Below are 18,521 nucleotides of genomic sequence, written 5' to 3'. Positions count from 1 at the left end.
CACTGTTTTGGATTCCAGGTTGGGAAACATGTTTTACTTTTGCCACTTATTTGTTAAGAGTCTTTTCTATGTTTTACATCACTTTTTATTGCATGGTCATCATCGACATCTCATATGCATTTCGGGTAAGAAGAAGTATCAATGGCACTATAGATACATGAGCAGAGTAGGTCTAACATTTGTGTTTTTTGTAAGGGCATCATCATCCATGGATTTATAGTCTTCAAACGCATAGAAAAAATATACAAATAGAATATAGAAAAATCTAAACAGTACAAATCGAACAAAAAACATGAAATGACAAAGGAATGAAAAGTATGTAAAAGTACAGTGGTATCTTCCTTGAGTTTAAAAAAATGTCACACTATAAATGCTTTAATTACATCCTACAAATGTTTAGGTGTGTATTGAAAGTAGATCAGGTATGGTTCTCAGATAGAGAGTATCAAAAGCATATAAGCTGGGACCATATCTCTCTGTGTCTTAACGGTTAAAGTTAATGTCCTTAATGACCTCTCCTCTCCTTTCCCCATGTCTGTCTGTCTTATGGCTGTTCCTGGTACTGCCCCTCTGTGGCTGTGAAGAAGTCCTCCAGAACACTTCTCAGGTACTCAAAGGTTGGCCGGTTCTCTGGGCTCTCATTCCAGCACAGGTTCATGATGTTGTACAGACCCTCAGGGCAGTTCTCAGGTCGGGGCATCCGGTAGCCTTTCTCCAGGTTTTGGATCACCTCTGGGTTACTCATTCCTGACAGTGGGAAGAGACAAGAGATGGGGATGCAGACTTGTTAATAATGTGGCCAATGTGTTGGGGTTTTGCGGGCAACACCTTTGTAGAGAGTATGTGATGTTTGTGGATTATACAGGTGCTATGTGGAGAATGTGTGTATGTGAAGTCTACATGCATTGCATATGAAATAGACATGTATAATATTGGATTATTGTGGAGGTGCATCAGTGAAATACCTGGATATGGGATACGGCCATATGTCACTATCTCTGTCAAGAGGATCCCAAACGACCACACATCTGACTTGATGGAAAAGGTTCCATAGTTTATAGCTTCAGGTGCTGTCCATTTTATGGGGAATTTGGCACCTGATAAGGAAACGTGACATGGGTTTAATTTTGGGTTCATGTTCATTTCAAAAGCACCCAATGGATTGTACATGAACACTTGGTGGGGCTATAGTATATAGAGCGCATGGCTTTGCAGAAAGCACTTAGAACATTCAAGCACATCCATTTTTTTCTAGTTTAAAGGAAAGTCATGCTACCCTCTCTGGCTGTGTACTCGTTGTCCTCAATGAGTCTTGCGAGTCCAAAGTCAGCGATCTTACAGATGAGCTCATCAGACACCAGGATGTTTGCTGCTCTCAGGTCCCGATGGATATAGTTATTCTCTTCAATGTAGGCCATTCCCTCAGCCACCTGCAGAAGGCAGTACATCATAAAGAATTCATCATACTTGTTTAAAAAATATATATTTTACCTTTATTTAACCAGGTAGGCCAGTTGAGAACAAGTTCTCATTTACAACTGCGACCTGGCCAAGATAAAGCAAAGCAGTGCGACACAAACAACAACACATTGTTACATATGGAATAAACAAACGTACAGTCAATAACACAATAGAAAAAGTGTCTATATATAGTGTGCAAATGGCTTGAGGAGGTAAGGCAATTAATAGGCCATAGTAGCGAAGTAATTACAATTTAGCAAATTAACACTGGAGTGATAGATGTGCAGATGATGATGTGCAAGTAGAAATACTGGTGTGCAAAAAAGTAAATAAAAACAATATGGGGATGAGGTAGGTAGATTGGATGGGCTATTTACAGATGGGCTGTGCACAGCTGTATTAGTCGTATAGGGTACACATGGTATACACTGTCCAATGAAATGCTTACTTCCTTCTCGACAATGTAACAACAATAAGAAATAATAAAAGATAATAGGAACATAAAGTAACTGGCTCAGTAGAAGAGAATAAACATTTTGGCATAAGTATAATACAGGAAGGCACAATTTATGAAGGATACATACTGTGTGTGTATAAGAGACAGACAGGACAGCGGTAGATTCCTGTGACAAGGAGGTTCCCACTTCCCCAGGTCAGATCTCTGCTTCTCACCTCAGTGCTCCACCCAGTTTTCACAGGCAGGTTATGAACCCCTAACAACCAGCTCTCTTTCCGGCCCACCCTAATGCCCCAGCTGTGCTATCTACATCTCGTGTGTGTGTGTGTGTGTGTGTGTGTGTGTGTGTGTGTGTGTGTGTGTGTGTGTGTGTGTGTGTGTGTGTGTGTGTGTGTGTGTGTGTGTGTGTGTGTGTGTGTGTGTGTGTGTGTGTGTGTGTGTTTAGGAAGACATTAGTGCATATTTCAGATGTAAGAATCTCACAGATACGTGTCATGTGGCTCCGAATCCCTTGGCAGAAAACCGAGAGGTGCGTATGTGATATGAACTTCATATCATCATTATGCATCACTCTGGAAGTTTAAAAAATCTACATTTTCACTCATTAGCTCTTGAGGTCATGTTGTTTCAGTGTTCTTACTAACTACATGCTTACAGCAATGTATGGTGCTGAATGCCATTCAGTGTTCTTGCCATTACTCAGGAACATTCTTTTGCCGTAATACGTTCACAGTTCATCCATAGAGTAGGCTGTTCTTTTGCCACAGGCGGCTTTGACAGCTTTGTTAGTTGAAATCCCTGTAACCCCATTACACATCTATGTGGCTCAATGTCCATTACTGTAAATGAGAGTTATATAATTTAACCATAACATTACGTTAGTGTAGCCCAATTAGATAAGATGTTGGTGTAATTAGATGTTCTCCCATCTTTGGCCCGATATTTGGCCCCATCTTTGGCCGTAAACTACTTCTAAGTAAGTTGTTCTTCTAGAACGAGAGGCTCAAACAGCAATACAACTGCTTTTTTGATCTTATGAAGCTTGGTGCAAGTGTGATTTAGAGTAGGCTGTAGGTTTGTTTTATTATGGAATATGCATTACGTCTCTCAGGTATCAGGATATCTGTCACTTCGATTTGTGTTACACCTATAGCATTGCACTGTGATAGGGGTGAGCACCTCAGTGGTGTTGACACAGTTAGATTTGTGACAAGGTGTATAGACTTATGTTTGTTAGTAAACCTCACACAGTGGTCTCCATTGTTACCGGGAGATTATAGTTAGCCTCATAATAGCAAGAGCTGTTTCCTGTAGATGAGGGCCATACAGAGAATAGAAACTGAAAGAGCGAATGGAGGGGAAAGAGTGAGAGAGAATTTTGGAGACAGACACTCGTTAAAAGTGTAGAGAGCTATTGGGATTGACGTAAAGAGCAGGGAACTTGCCTGAGAGGCCATATCTATGAGGGTGTTGATGGGTATGTTGGATCCCTCAGACGACTTGAGAAAATCTACCAGAGCGCCTGTAACAAAATGTGATCAAGTTATTAAAATGACATATGTTTTGAGCGGCATTACATCAGATCTCCTTTGTTTAATTATAAACAGATGTTACCAGTCACCAGCACTTAATGCAATATTGATGGAGGTGTAATTATTTTAAGATACAAATACTTTTAAGTCAGAAAACTCTATGTTCAGTGAAAGGCTTTGTGAGAAAGATTAATGACACTGCAATTAAAACTATATTTAGATATGTCTCAGACATACTGTAAATAGCTGGCCTTAGACCCAGAATAGATGTTTAAATTAGGAAAATAACATTCTCAGGAAGTGCGTTCACCGTCAGTCAATGTGATGCATGGCCTCTATTCGACAGGCCATGGCTCCTCCGTCTCTACATTGTGTTTGATTAAAACCGAACAATACCACAGGACCTCAGCCAGCCAAGGCAAGCAGCAGGAAATGCCTTAAGAAAAGAGGATTGACTCTTCCAGGAAAGAAGGGCAACAGGCTCCTGTGCTTTAGTAAAGAAGGACTCCTTTGATGTCTGTGTGCCAAAGGAACGGTATAAGCCAAGGTTGCGAGGAAAGTTAAGCGTGCCACACCTGTTATTTTCCAGTTGTATTGTCTTCAATGATAAAAAATGAGGGACAAATTGAGAGGATGGGAACATCAAGCCTTACTTTCTAGTGACAACAGAGGCAACAATTGTGTCTGTGCATGTGAATCACAAACAAAGAAACAGTTCATGTTAAGGCACTGTTGGTGCTCTACAGGCCTCTCATAGAGGACAATACAAAGGCCCTCCATTCACTGGCTCAGAGCACTTACATACTGAAGCTGTTGTTGCACCAGTGACAGAGCCTTTTCAATGTTCTTTGTTACCGTCCCTCCTAATGTCAGGTCTTCAAAAAGGCAACAACAACCTTTGAAGGGAATGTGGGATCACATTAAAAAACATGCAGGTGACATAGTAACTGTAGTCAGAGATTATGACCAAAGCTTTTGGAGAGAGCATACTGGTATCAAAATAAGTTGTTGTATTAAGCAGGGGCGTAGGCACCGGTGGGACCAGGCCCACCCACTGAGGAGCTAGGCCCAAACACTCAGATTGAGCCACGAAAAAAACGATATATATATATATATATATATACAAAAAATAATAATCCAAACGGGACATTATTTGTCTTTTTGCCTAAGCATGAAAACACCATCAGATATAATTCATAGCAAGCAGTGCACTGGTTTAGTCAGGTTTGATTAAATATAACAGAACCAATGATGTATGTTAACCCTGGATTGCTGCATTGTTTCACGTCAGATGGCGTCACTCATCCACAACGCTCGTCCCTCAACCGATCTTTATTGTTGGACGTGGAACTGATTTTCACATTTGAATGTTGAACATTCTAAAAATGAAAACATAGTTCCTAATTCCTAATCACTGCGCTCTCGTATGACTTTCCATCGAATAGGAATAATAACTAGCTAGTTAAATGTTTACAAATGTTGTGACAGTGATTTAATAGTTTGAAATTGTGATAAAATAAAAAACAAACCGGTGGCTTTCGCCTGCACAAATTCTGTGCAAGGACGTTGGTCGTCTGTGCATTGACTTCATCAGCTGTGTAGCTAACTGTTGTAGCTAGCTAGCTTACTTCCTTCACTCACATAAAAAGCTTGCTTAGCCTGTTTAAAATGCCCTGAAGTTGTAGAAATGCAGCCCCACAATTAAGGGGAACTGAATGTTATCAGAAATCAGTCCGTAGATAGATCAGCATGCTTCTCAACAATCTTATCGTTGGGTCTGCTGAACACAGCAGCTGACTTGGGAAGCTACTGCAATGACTCGTGGCAAGAACAGATGCTTCATGAAAACTCATAATAATATAAGCATTAGCACTACTAGCTACAGTAGCTTGCAAGCTAGCTTTTGTTGGAAGAAAAACATTGTATGTGGAGCACGAAGCAGGTAGCTGGTAGGTTAGCAGCATCGTTTCAGTCAAAGATGATTTCAGTGACTGGTTCAGCAAGCTAGCAAACTAACGTTAATGTTGGACAAATTTATGATAGCTTTCATGCCCGTCGTCAAACTTCAGAAATACTGCTCATTGAAGCACAATAATCCTTAGCTAGATTTAAAATGGGGCGACTATGACTTCCTCACCAACAAAACATAAACATTATTGACATATTTATTGTTTTAGCTTAGATTAATTCAGACCATTTTGAGGCAGAAATTGGGTTCAGCAGACAATGTCACCTAGGTAATATTTTCTAATGTTATGGCAGCCCATTGTAGCTCGAATACTTTTGATCTATACCATTAGCCTTTGCAAGATATGCGACAGAACAGTGCGTGCAGAATCAACGTGCTATCTGATGGAAGACAATGTGGATTGCTGATGATATGTATTGGCCATTGAGAGGCTTTGAAGCCACCAGCCATCTTGGCACTCCCCAGTAGGAGCAGTCCGCCATAGGAATGAATGGAATTCTATAGTAGTTCAATTAAATGTTTTATGGACAAAATTTCATGTATTTAATGATGTATTTGATGATTTTGTTGTTGTAGGACAGATTTTGTTGTTGTAGGACAGTAACATCAGTAATCTCTACAAATTATACATTTTAAGGAAAAGGTTTTATATCTTTAAAAAAAAGTTTTTTATGTTTACCTCACATGTCTACGTGTCACGTTCCTGACCTGTTTTCCTTGTTTTTGTATGTGTTTAGTTGGTCAGGGCGTGAGTTGGGGTGGGCATTCTATGTATTGTGTTTCTATGTTGGGTTTAATGTGTTGCCTGATATGGTTCTCAATTAGAGGCAGGTGTTTGACGTTTCCTCTGATTGAGAACCATATTAAGGTAGGCTGTTCTCACTGTTTGTTTGTGGGTGATTGTTGCTGTGTCTGTGTTTGTTGCACCACACGGTACTGTCTCGTTCGTTCGTTTGTTCGTTCGTTCCTGTTCGTGCGTTCATTGTTTTTTATGTTCACAGGTTCAGGTCTGTTTAACGTTGTTTGTTGTTTTGTAGTTTATTCAAGTGTTCTTCGTGTTTCGTCTTCATTTAATAAATCTTTATGGATTCAACCTACGCTGCATTTTGGTCCGACCCTTACTCCTTCTCCTCGTCCGAGGAGGAGGCATTAGACGATCGTTACACTACGTCCCTTCCCCCCCTATTTTTGCCTAAAATGACATACCCAAATCTAACTCCCTGTAGCTCAGGCCCTGAAGCAAGGATAGGCATATTCTTGGTACCATTTGAAGGAAACACTTTGAAGTTTGTGGAAATGTGAAAGGAATGTAGGAGAATATAACACAATAGATCTGGTAAAAGATAATACAAAGAAAAAACTAACCATTCTTTTGCATCTTTGAAATGCAAGAGAAAGTCCATAATGTATTATTCCAGCCCAGGTGCAATTTAGATTTTGAACATTAGATGACAGCAGTGTATGTGAAAAGTTTTAGACTGATCCAGTGAACCATTGCATTTCTGTTCAAAATGTTGTATCAAGACTGCCCAAAATGTGCCTAATTTGTTTATTAATAACTTTTTATGTTCAAAATTATGCACTCTCCTCAAACAATAGCATGGTATTATTTCACTGTAATAGCTACTGTAAATTGGACATTAAAAAATGCATTTCTATAGCTTCCAAAATATATTTTACAATAGTGGGTGAGTGCCAAGATGGGGCACTGTGGCTTCAACACAGTGCCCTATATCAGTCATCTCGTCTTTATATAAATGATTGAACAGAACCGATGACCTGTAATGACATTCACTATCATGGGATGGGTTGCCAAAAATAACTAACTTAAAGCCACACCCCCAATAAGCTACAAATGTGACCGCATTGAGGATATGTCACTGTGCTTCTATATGCTAGTTAAATAAAGGTTAAATAAAAAATATGCACCATGCCACTGCTTATTTAATTTCTTCATTTAGCAAACAAGACAGCTCACAATCCAGTGCCTTTGTCAGTAAACACACCTATATGTTAGCTTTAATTAGCTTAAAAAATGTAAAATTGTCTCTCAGCCTCATGGCAAAATGTGTAGTATAGAATTAGATGATCTATAAATTGCAGGAAGTTTGTTGTCCACCAGAAATTTTTACAGGCCCACCCACCAACAAATTTCTGGCTACGCCACTGGTATTAAGACTTGTGTTTTCAATGTCAGCTAGTCTGTGTACAGGGCAGTGCACCTGTAACCATGGTGCCATTTTTATTGGTCTGGCTTTGCTTTGCTCCCCGTTTACAGACAGCCTCTCTCTTTCTTGTGTGAAAAGAGAAAGAGAGTAGTCACTGGACAGTGGCTGAATAGCCTAGTCTGACTGGGGGAATAGGGGGGCTGTAGGGGGGGCTGTGTTGCGGTCTGTCTGTGCTGACACTGGAATGGAGCCACGTGCTCATGGGGGTGGACACAGGTCCCATCACTGAACAATGAGACAGTGAATCACCACTCCCCTATTTGACGTCTCTCTTTTCCAGTCAGAACGGACTTCCCTTTGGTGTGTTGACATTAGAGGCACCGGCCAATACGGGAAAAGAGAATTAAAGTTCACGTTTGCTGATTTGATTATTTAAGTTGAGGAAAGTGCAGCAGGGTCACCAAAATAGGCTGAAAATAGCCTCTAAGAAGATTATCCACTCTAAAGAAGGAGATGTATGGAAAAACAAGGTTAAATTTGTACTGCGTTTCTGAAGATCACATGTTCCATTTAGAATGAGCGTTTAAGTAAATAACCGTTAAGCCATAACTAGGAGTATTCATCTTATAATTGAATAAGAAAACATTACATTTTAATCTTGCATCTATAATAAAATGCTTTTTTGGATCATTTAACATTGTCAGTGGACTGCAGCATGCCTGGGAAAAGACTCTGACTCATGAAACGCATTCTGGTAAACACCCAAGCCACTCTTTTGTTACTCTCACTCTTATCAACATAACAGTTTAACATGTTTGATCACGAAAGCCGATGACGATATCCTGGCTGAAAACACTCTTTTGTCTCCTCCAGGTGTTTCGCTAGAATCTCCCTTGATGACTCTGTCTTAGCTGTTCACTCTTTCAGCGCCCGGGATTGAGAGTCATCTAGGTTGACAGGCACAGACATAGGCATAGGCTTGCTGAGCAGCTGTCATGGAATAGAGTACAGTAGAATAGAAGAACAACTGAATAGAATAGGATCAGACCATTAGCCTAATAACAATGTAATCCTAGACAGTGACACCCACCGTTCTCCATGAACTCTGTGATGATGTAGATGGGCTCCTGGGTAACCACGGCGAAGAGGCGCACCAGGCGCGGGTGCTGCAGCGCTTTCATCAGGTTGGCCTCGGCCAGGAAGGCAGCCATGGACATGGTGCCCACCTTCAGGTTTTTAATGGCTACCCGCCTGTGGTTGTTGTACAGACCTGCAGCATGGAGGAAGGCCATTGGTGATACAGTAAATATACAATTTACTGCAGTAATATCACAGTGATATTACTCAGTAGTATAGTATACAATGTGTAAGATGGAGTGATTTGAGGGCACTCAAGTTTGCAATAGGTCACAATTTGCAGAGTTATAGCATATGCTGTTATGGTGAGAATGAACTTTATTTGTTATTGAAAGCATTCTTCCCTACTTTTATCTATAACTGAAATAATTTCGGGAAAAGGAATGGTGGTTTGTTTTTTCCAATCTGACATGCATGGATACTTTTTGTTGTTGTCAAACAACAATCCCCCCTATATTGTTGGTGTATTCATTCGCTGAGAGAAACAAATACTGTATGTTGCCAAGATCGCATGAAGGAGGAATTTGGAAAATACAAAGTCCCATAGCAGGATAGTTTTGAATGTTGCTTTGTGTTCACACACATGGAGCTGGACAAAAGGAAGATCTCCCCCTCCACTGGAAAACTAGTGTGAAGTCATCAGATTACATCAGCAGATATTCTCAACATCAAAACACTGGAGTTTATTTTTTAATGGTTGATTTTAGGGTCACAGTGGGAGGTGATAGTAAATATTGTAATATGAACTAATATAGAGAGAGCCTCTGGTGTGGCTAGAACTTCAGCCCAGCATGCTCACTGGCTCTCTTGCGTAATGCAGCTAATACCTGACATCAATCCCAAACGGGCCCTACCAGCTCAAACAAGCACTGCAGTGATGGCAGTATTTAGGAAATTACACACAATGCAGAACTAAAGCCTAAACTAAAGCTGTTCTGGCAGACATAGAGAGAGACAGGACCAATTGAGCAACTGGTTGCTATATATCTAGTGCATCTATGCAAACCAACACACGCATTGGTAATCTGAAAATATCAACCACTGTGGTTGTACATTGCCTTCAGAATGTATTCACACATTTTGTTGTATTACAGCCTGACTTTAAATTGTTTTTTCCCCCTCTCACCCATCTACACACAATACCCCATAATGACAAAGTGAAAACATGTTTTTAGAAATTTTTGCACATTTATTGAAATTGTCAGCAAGACAATAACCTAAAACACAATGCCAAATCTACACTGGAGTTGCTTACCAAGACGACATTGAATGTTCCTAAATGGGCTAGTTACATTTTTGGATTTAAATCGGCTTGAAAATCTATGGCAAGACTTGAAAATGGTTGTCTAGCCATGATCAACAATCAAGTTGACAGCGCTTGAAGAGTTTTTTTTAAAGAATAGAGGGAAAATATTGTACAATCCAGGTGTACAAAGCTCTTAGAGATATACCCCAAAATTCTCACAGCTGTAATCGCCGCTAAAAGTGCTTCTACAAAGTATTGACTCAGGTGTGTGAATACTTATGTAAATTAGATATTGCTGTATTAAATTTTCAATAAATTAGCAAACATTTCTAAAAACATGTTTTCACTTAGTCATTATGGGGTTTGTGTGTAGATGGGTGAGAACAAATCTATTTAATCAATTTGGAATTCAGGCCTAAACTAAAGGCAAAATGTTGAATAAGTCAAGGGGTATGAAAACTTTCTGAAGGCTCTCACCCATCCAGACTTCTCCAAACTGCCCAGCCCCGAGCCTGCGCTCCATTTTGAGGGACTCCCGGGGGATCTCCCATTCGTCCTGCCACCAGGGTTTCTGGGGCACGCGGGACTGGCACGGCTTCATCAGCCGGGTGCACAGACCATCCGCCTCACCTGCAGACACACACAACACAGGCAGGGTCAAAGGTTGAATAACGTCAAGTTATACAGTTCACATTTTGAGAAAGACTCTGCTAAGATGTGCTAAGGTGCACTATGGATGGTATGATAATGGTATTTGGTACCAATGCTTTCTGTATTGTTTGGCTGATGTATTGTGTTCTGACTGGAGGCATCGCTCCAGGAGTTCAGACAGGATGTGAGTCATAGCACATACGTGAGTGATGCTGGACCAGCTCTTTCAGGGAGTTGAAGGATATCTTTGCGGTGATGTAGAAACCACCATCATCCAAGTTCCGGATTCTGTAGTGCTTGACCGTGTCTCCAGTGTCGGGATCCAAGTCCCTGACAGATAAGGAGAAGGAGCCTTGGGTTGTCTCACTCTCTCTGACCATGAAGGAGCCCTGTGTATTCCCCGGAGCTAGCAGGAGCCTCATGGCATCGTTTCTGGAGAGGTTCTTGAAAAACCATCTGAAGCACAAAAAACAGGCATAGAGCTTCAAACATAACCACATCCCTTTCCCTTGAAGGTTGTTGAGTATGGGGAGATGGTGTTGGTTGAGTGAGACGATGTTGGGTAATGTATGTGTGTGCTTCCTGCATGACTTAAAGTGAAATGAAATACAGTTATTTGAGTTTGAATTGAATTCAACTGAATTGACTTACGTCTCCATCTCCATTGAGTTCAGGGGGGCAACAAAGTTGTATGGGATGAATCCCTTCTGGCCTGTGATGAGAGACTCTGCCATGAACCACTCCGGGTCATCCCTGGACCGCAGACATAACAGTAACACTTGCTCACTATCTCATACTTTTCAAGCACTGGCAATGTGTCATGCTCCATCAAACAACTACACACTTTTGCACAACTACACAAATATATCACATCCTCTAAAAAGTAAATTGCATCACACAACCCTCCCATCCCTATTCTTACTTATTGAGGATTTTCAGCTTGTCTCCCTTCTCAAAGCCCAGGTCATCATTGTGGTTTGGTTCATAGCTGTATATGGCAATCACCAGGCTATCTGTACAACCATAACCAGCATGGGTGAGGAAAACATAAACAATAATGATTAGATTTGATCCACCAGAAGAAGGCACATCATTACCCACATATTCATTTACAAGAACATACCTGGTAGAGGGGAAGAGGGAGGCGTGAGATGAGAGGGGTAGGGGATCAGTTGATCTGTGTACTGATGATACCAAAGCAGGGTATGGGTTAGTAAAATAACCTGGGTTTCCACATCTGAATTCAAAGATTCTCATTCAGAGTACAAACTATGGAAGTTCAAGTTGTTACTTGCATGAAAACAGTAAAGAGAAAAGTTTGGGGGTTTACACTATCATGATAGGAAACTTGACTTAAGGTAAAAAACATAAATTCCTTAAAGTGAGGCACGATATTAAGAGAAGATTTTTAAAGACACCCTAGCTTCATGTTTACTTTCTGCTGACATACTGGCCAACAACAACATTCACATGTGCTATTCTCCTCTACTTCCAATCTACTAGTATATCTCCTGTAATTCAGAGGGAGGAAGTGAAACAGAACATTTAGTGAATGGTTACAGTCCCAATTAATTGCACACACAAAAGCCAACTTCCCCCCAAATTATGTAAATTGCCAATTCCCATTTTTAGCTACCCAGAATCATTGAGAGAGTTTGATTAAGTACAGCGGGCTATGGCCCGTGATGTGAACGGACAAAAGTGGTGAGGGAGGAGGGCCCTTCTCAAATCTAACAGTAATCTGCACCGCTCGGTCATGTTGTCAACAAGGCAGCATCGTTCAGAAACATGCAACATCTCGTTTCCATAAAATATATGTTCAAATTCTCAAACTAGTTTTCATTGGGTCGACAGATAAAGCCTTTTTTATCAAAATCAATCACTTCTGTATGTGAAAACACAGAATCCTACTTGTTACTCCACATGCTTAACCTACATGACTTTTGTTTTAAGCCGACTTCGCCGTCAGCCAAAACGGGGCACCTAGCTCACGCCATAGAGGCATCTTGGTTCCAGTAGGGCTGGGAATTGCCAGGGACTTCAGAATACGATATTAACATGATACTTAGGTGCCGATACGGCGATTTTATTGCGATTTTCATGTTCCAAACATATTGCTCACTACAGTGCCTTCAGAAACTATTCACACCCCTTGACTTTTTCCACATTTTGTTGTGTTAAAACCTGCATTTCAAATTGATTAAATTGAGATTTTGTGTCACTGATCTACACACGATACCTCACAATGTCAAAGTGGAATTATGTTTTTAGAAATTTGTACAAATGAATTAAAAAGGAAAAGCTGAAATGTCTTGAGTCAATAAGTATTCAACCTCTTTGTTATGGCAAGCCTGAATAAGTTCAGGAGTAAACATTTGCTTAACAAGTCACATAATAAGTTGCATGGACTCACTCTGTGTGCAATAATAGTGTTTAACATTCTTTTTTTAATGACTACCTTATATCTGTACCCCATGCTTTTTCTGTAAGGTCCCTCAGTCTAGCAGTGAATTTCAAACACAGATTCAACCAGAAAGACCAAGGAGGTTTTCCAATGCCTCGCAAAGAAGGGCAGCTGTATTGGTACTGTCTTGGGTGACGTTATTAAATTTCACTTTGAATGGTGTATCAATACACCCAGTCACTGCAGAAATACAGTTGTCCTTCCTAACTCAAATACTAACCTAAATGACAGAGTGAAAATAATAAATAATATTCATCCTGTTTGCAATAAGTTACTAAAGTAAAACTGCAAAAAATGTGGCAAAGAAATGTACTTTATGTCCTTAATACAAAGCGTTATGTTTGGGGCAAATCCACATCACTGAGTACCACTCTTCATATTTTCAAGCATGGTGGTGGCTGCATCATGTTATGGGGATGTTTGCCATCGGCAAGGACTAGGGAGTTTTTTTTTAGGATGAAAAGAAACGGAATAGAGCTAAGCATAGGCAGATCCTAGAGGAAAACCTGTCTCAGACACTGAGTGACAAATACACCCTTTAGCAGGACAATAACCTAAAACACGAGGCCAAATATGCACTGGAGGTGCTTACCAAGACGACACTGAATATTCCTGAGTGGCCTAGTTACAGTTTTGACTTAAATCGGCTTGAAAATCTATGGCAAGATTTGAAAATGGCTGTCTAGCAACTTGACAGAGCTTGAAGAAAATAATAATGTGCAAGTATTGTACATTTCAGGTGTGCAAAGCTCTTAGAGACTTGCCCAGAAAGACTCAGTAATCACTGCCAAAGGTTATTCTAACGTATTGATTCAGGGGGTTGAATCCTTATGTAATCAAGATATATTCGTGTTTTATTTTTACAAATGTTCGAATTTTTCTTTCACTTTGACATTACAGAGTATTTTGTGTAAATTGTTGACAAAAATTCATTTTAATCCTTCTTTGTAACGCAATTGTTTTGGTAAAAAGTCAAGGGGTGTAAATACTTTCAGAAGGCGCCGTATATGTCTGATGCAGAGAGACGAGAGAGCATGCGGCAGGTAGCCTAGCAGTTAAGGGTGTTGGGCCAGTAACCAAAAGGTTGCTGGTTCAAATCCCTGAGCTGACTAGGTGAAAAATCTGTCGATATGTCCTTGAGCAAGACACTTAACCCTAATTGCTCCTCTAAGTCGCCCTGGATAAGTCTGCTAAATGACTAAAATGTAAAAACTAGTTTTGATCAGTCAGGGAAATAAAAGTGCTGAAAACATGTTGGCTCACTATTTAAAAAGAAGATGGAGGACAAGCTATTGGATGAAAAATACTTTTTTGGAGCAGGTACAGCCAACTAGCGCAATCTAACACTACCTAAAAATGTATACTCTGAGTCAACTATCAATATAATATCGTCCAAAAACAATATTACAATCTGATCCTACCCCCTCCCCATCACTAAGTTCAAAATAAATGCAATCAATGCTAACCCGCATTAATAGAACTCCCTCATTGTTCCGGCCAAACGCCACGCCCACAAACGTTGGTTTCTTTTTCGCAAACTCCTTTCCTGATCCCTCTAGAATGTGAACACATTCTGACTGTCTGATTGGTCCCAGAATACAATCGGTTGGGCCAGAGCCAGCAGTGTTTTCGAAGTACGCAATTGGCTTTGGATACTCTGATTGGTTAGAGACAATCTAATTGCTGATTACTTTGTTTTCATCGCAAAGATGTTACCACAAACGACATTCAATCATGGCAGATTCAGACTGAAGTATGTAACGAACGATAGAGCAGCGAAATAATTCAGTGTGAGTCATCAGGCAACAATTCCCAAGCATTGACTTGCACAACACTCTTTTAGGTAGACCGTGGTTGCAATAAGTTATATTCATTGATATGTCAATTAAATGCATATCGGAGATGTTTGTGTGTTTTTCTTTTTTTTGAGACCACGTAAAACTATCACACCCTTTTCCTCGCCTTCCACACTACTTCCCCAGCCACGTTCAGACGCTATGCCGCTGTCTACACACACAAACACACACACGCTCACCGGGTTAGCCGACTGGGTGGGAATCGGGCAGTTGCAGTTGTCACACACTTCGTCTAGGTTCTCTACCCAGTCATCATCATAATCTGAACTACAGTTGCATCCCATTTTACCTGAAACATAGTCAAGAGTTTGTCAGTTTACATCACTACATAATAGAAGAGATTGATTGACAAAGTATGAGAAAAAAAAATGGTGCTTGATTGAAACAAAATAGTTGCTTAGTGCCCCATACTTAGACTTGGCTCCCAAGAGAGTTGGTGAACTACATAGCTGTAGCTTATTATATTACCTTCTTAAAAAGTGAAAAGCTGTTCAACCTCAAATCACTTGGAAATGTAAACTCAAATCAATCAAATGAAGAGTGTACATAAACAAATGAATTAACATTAATAAGCAGAACTTTTTGCCCAGAACATGTCTTTTATGTTAACATCCTGTAAACATCTAATATCCCTTAAATCCCCAGCCCTGGAAAAACAACTCAGGATGTCCTGATATGGCTAAATCTTTGAAGTGAGAAAATAAAGTAAAAATCTTGGCCAGACAAAAATATGAAATTGTGTCAGGATGTAAACCTACATTATTGTGTCTGTGTAGCTTCACATCAATACACAACAACCAGCGGAGTTTAGCAGGATGTCAAAAATCGCCCACCGCAAATTAAAATACGCCAACACATTGGCATGTACGCCTCGTCTCCTAGTAGTGTGATGAGGATCTGCATGGCACTAAGAACTGATCCATAGACTGTGCAGCTTGCTGGGATATGACAGACTTAAATCGGTAACAGATACAGTGAAGAGAATTGCAGATATAATTCAATGTGACCTTTTTTGTTGAGAAACCAAATTGCTAGACGTTTCACAAAGTAACCTACATTTCGTGTTATAGTTATTTGTCTTCATTTGGGAATGAATCATAGTCCAGATAGTCCACTCTACCCCTCAGCAGTGCAGTATGACCCTGTGTTCTCAGGCCCGCTCCAATCCCATTGGTTGGCTCACGTAACAGGGTCAGTGGGCTAGTTGGAGTCGCCGCATGTCCCGAGGGCACAAATCCGTGAGAAAATCTGACGGGTCCGGAAAAGCCTGACCCCGTTAGCAACAGTCCACCCCTGCACTGGGACGGAATGGAGGGGGACGAGAGGGGTCGCTTTTGGGTGACATCTCTCCTGCCTTTGTCTGACAGGCTCTCAGAGAAAGTAATCTAAACAAAGTCAATATTTTCCATTGAGTGGATGCCCTCTTGATTTAATCTCTTAATTATATTCAGCTGCTGAGGGGCTGCCCTCCTCTCAAGGCCCAGTGTGTAGGCTTTGGTTGGTTGACTTTATTATCATTATGTTGTGCTGCATTTGTTGAGGCATTGATGTTTCTTTCACATGAAATGCTATGTGTGGTGTGATCCACCCTGAAGGTCATTTATAATGAAGGTTGGAGAAGGGTTACACAGAGGTAGACACTAACACTGCTCTTTAGGCTACATTTTAGTGGTATGACTAACCTGTATTAATGCATTACATCAACAAGATGTCCTTCCATCTGTCAAAATGCTCTGAAAATAGTAGCCCTCTTGAGCGTTGCTGCTTTCATGAAATCATCAAATTTTCCAAATGCATATTAAAAACCTTAAACAATTGTCTGTCAAACTGTAATAAAAGCATAATAACCACAAGAATTGCAATTACCTAACCAGATGTTAATTTTCCTAAATTTTTCCTAAATGACTTGTTACCCCCTTGTATTTTGTATTGCCTTTTAAGCTAAATGTAATTTTTTATAGTACATTAAACATCTTCTCAATATTGACTATAGCCTAAACATTTGTGACTGCTCATTTACTGTAAAACACAATTGTATACATTGTTGCACATCCTGATTCAAATTACGCTCTCAAAGGGAGACCACGTCAATATAGATGCATATAGAAAGTTTAAGACCTACCTCATTAAACTTTAAGCCCAATATAATGCTCTTCAACAGGGTGTCAGCGATGTCACTGGTCTGCAGCCAGAGCAGCTTTATCCATGACTAAGAGACCTCGTCTTCATCAAATATGAACATTATCAAAAAAAGCAACTAGAAATATAACGTTACTTTTGGAGAGAAAATAAACAATAGGATGTTGAGTGAGGTTTTCAGGCCGGGAGTTTTGTATGTGAAGATCTCATCACTTACTCATGCAGTACCTTCAAAACACGCACACCACGCACACACACACACACACACACACACACACACACACACACACACACACACACACACACACACACACACATACACATACACATACACATGCACGCACGTACACACACCTCAGTGGAGAGAAAGCCACCCAAAGGGCTTCCTGTCGTTGAAAGGTTGAGGGTTGTTCTGCAGTGGCTCTGACAGGTGCTACCCATGCAGCTGTGTGTTTAACAGGGAACGTTGGGCTCCTCTGTAAATGGGTCAGGACAGTACCTCTCTCCTAGTTTGTGAATACGTGTGAATGTTCCATCAGTCACAATTGGGTAGGATTGGTGAAGTAGAGTCTCAGGCAGCTGATAGACTCCATTTTGATTCAGATCTTTGTATCTGCGTATCGCAATGAGACTGTGATTACGGGGAAACCTGTGTCATCGACATTAAGTTGTAATTGCCAAATGAGTCATTGCCTGCCACCCCAATTGACTATGCAGAAAAGTGTTGTCATGTTCATTTTCAAATGGAGAGTGATTCCCTGGGAGTTAGAATACATTTTACTTGATTCTAAATGTCCTCTGAGAGGACAAAAGCTATAAAACCCATCAATTGTTTGGTTTGTTTAGTCTCAGGAAATCAACAATGACATTCAAGGCCATTTTGTTTATTTTATAATCACATCATATTTTCTGTGCTCTGGTCTGGGATGACAGATGTTATTTCATGTTATTTTGGTCAATGGTGTGGTTTATCACTGATCTACAGACAGTCAGTTGTTGATTGGTTTACTTGGTCACAAAACAATCTGAAAACGGCTTTGATTTTCACCATTCATTTCTTGGTTGATATGCTTACAAACATCCACACACCTACACAAACCCTCAGGTGATCTCTCATAAATAATTATTTACACACCATCTCTGTGATGTGCACGACTGTGGGCTGTAGAAGACCACAGCACGACCCTGTTCCACTGTCAAATGACAAAGGTGTAGAAGCATGTGATGAATATGAAGCTCCAGTCACATCCCCCTCTCTTGCAGGGAGTGTTACGGACCACATAGATCTTTGTTGCGGTGGCAGGCTGCAGCTCTAGACTCTATAGCATGTACTGACAGGAAGTCAGCCCAAACATGTACAGGAAGTGCACTGAAATAGGCGCAAGTGTGACTGCTACAGGAGAGATTAATACACACATTAAACCAAATTAAAATTAAGGAA

At 40.4% G+C, this 18,521-nt stretch overlaps 1 protein-coding gene across 1 annotated transcript; it reads right to left on the bottom strand.

The window, feature by feature from the left end:
* Window positions 1-62: 62 nt before the first annotated feature.
* On the bottom strand, window positions 63-17,297 carry LOC129812769 (proto-oncogene tyrosine-protein kinase LCK-like). Its single transcript, XM_055864620.1, has 12 exons — window positions 17,064-17,297; window positions 15,121-15,230; window positions 11,745-11,805; window positions 11,544-11,634; window positions 11,273-11,374; window positions 10,824-11,077; window positions 10,448-10,600; window positions 8,678-8,857; window positions 3,364-3,440; window positions 1,277-1,430; window positions 966-1,097; window positions 63-747 (listed from the first exon to the last, which is right to left on the bottom strand). Exons 2-12 carry the CDS (start codon window positions 15,223-15,225, stop codon window positions 545-547), a joined length of 1,512 nt encoding a protein of 503 aa, XP_055720595.1. The 5' UTR covers window positions 15,226-15,230; window positions 17,064-17,297; the 3' UTR covers window positions 63-544.
* Window positions 17,298-18,521: the final 1,224 nt, after the last annotated feature.

The sequence above is a fragment of the Salvelinus fontinalis genome, chromosome 16 (assembly GCF_029448725.1).
Source record: "Salvelinus fontinalis isolate EN_2023a chromosome 16, ASM2944872v1, whole genome shotgun sequence".
Classification (NCBI taxonomy): domain Eukaryota; kingdom Metazoa; phylum Chordata; class Actinopteri; order Salmoniformes; family Salmonidae; genus Salvelinus; species Salvelinus fontinalis.
The sequence above is the reverse complement of the archived record's forward strand: the minus strand, read 5'-3'. Positions and strand labels throughout refer to the sequence as shown.

Coding starts and splice junctions, on each gene's coding strand:
- LOC129812769 (XM_055864620.1), bottom strand. CDS start 15,225: ATGGGATGCAACTGTAGTTCAGATTATGATGATGACTGGGTAGAGAAC. Junction 3,441..8,677: donor CACAGAGTTCATGGAGAACG/GTGGGTGTCACT, acceptor ATTTTGTTACAG/GCGCTCTGGTAGATTTTCTC. Junction 1,098..1,276: donor CGAGTACACAGCCAGAGAGG/GTAGCATGACTT, acceptor TTTCCTTATCAG/GTGCCAAATTCCCCATAAAA.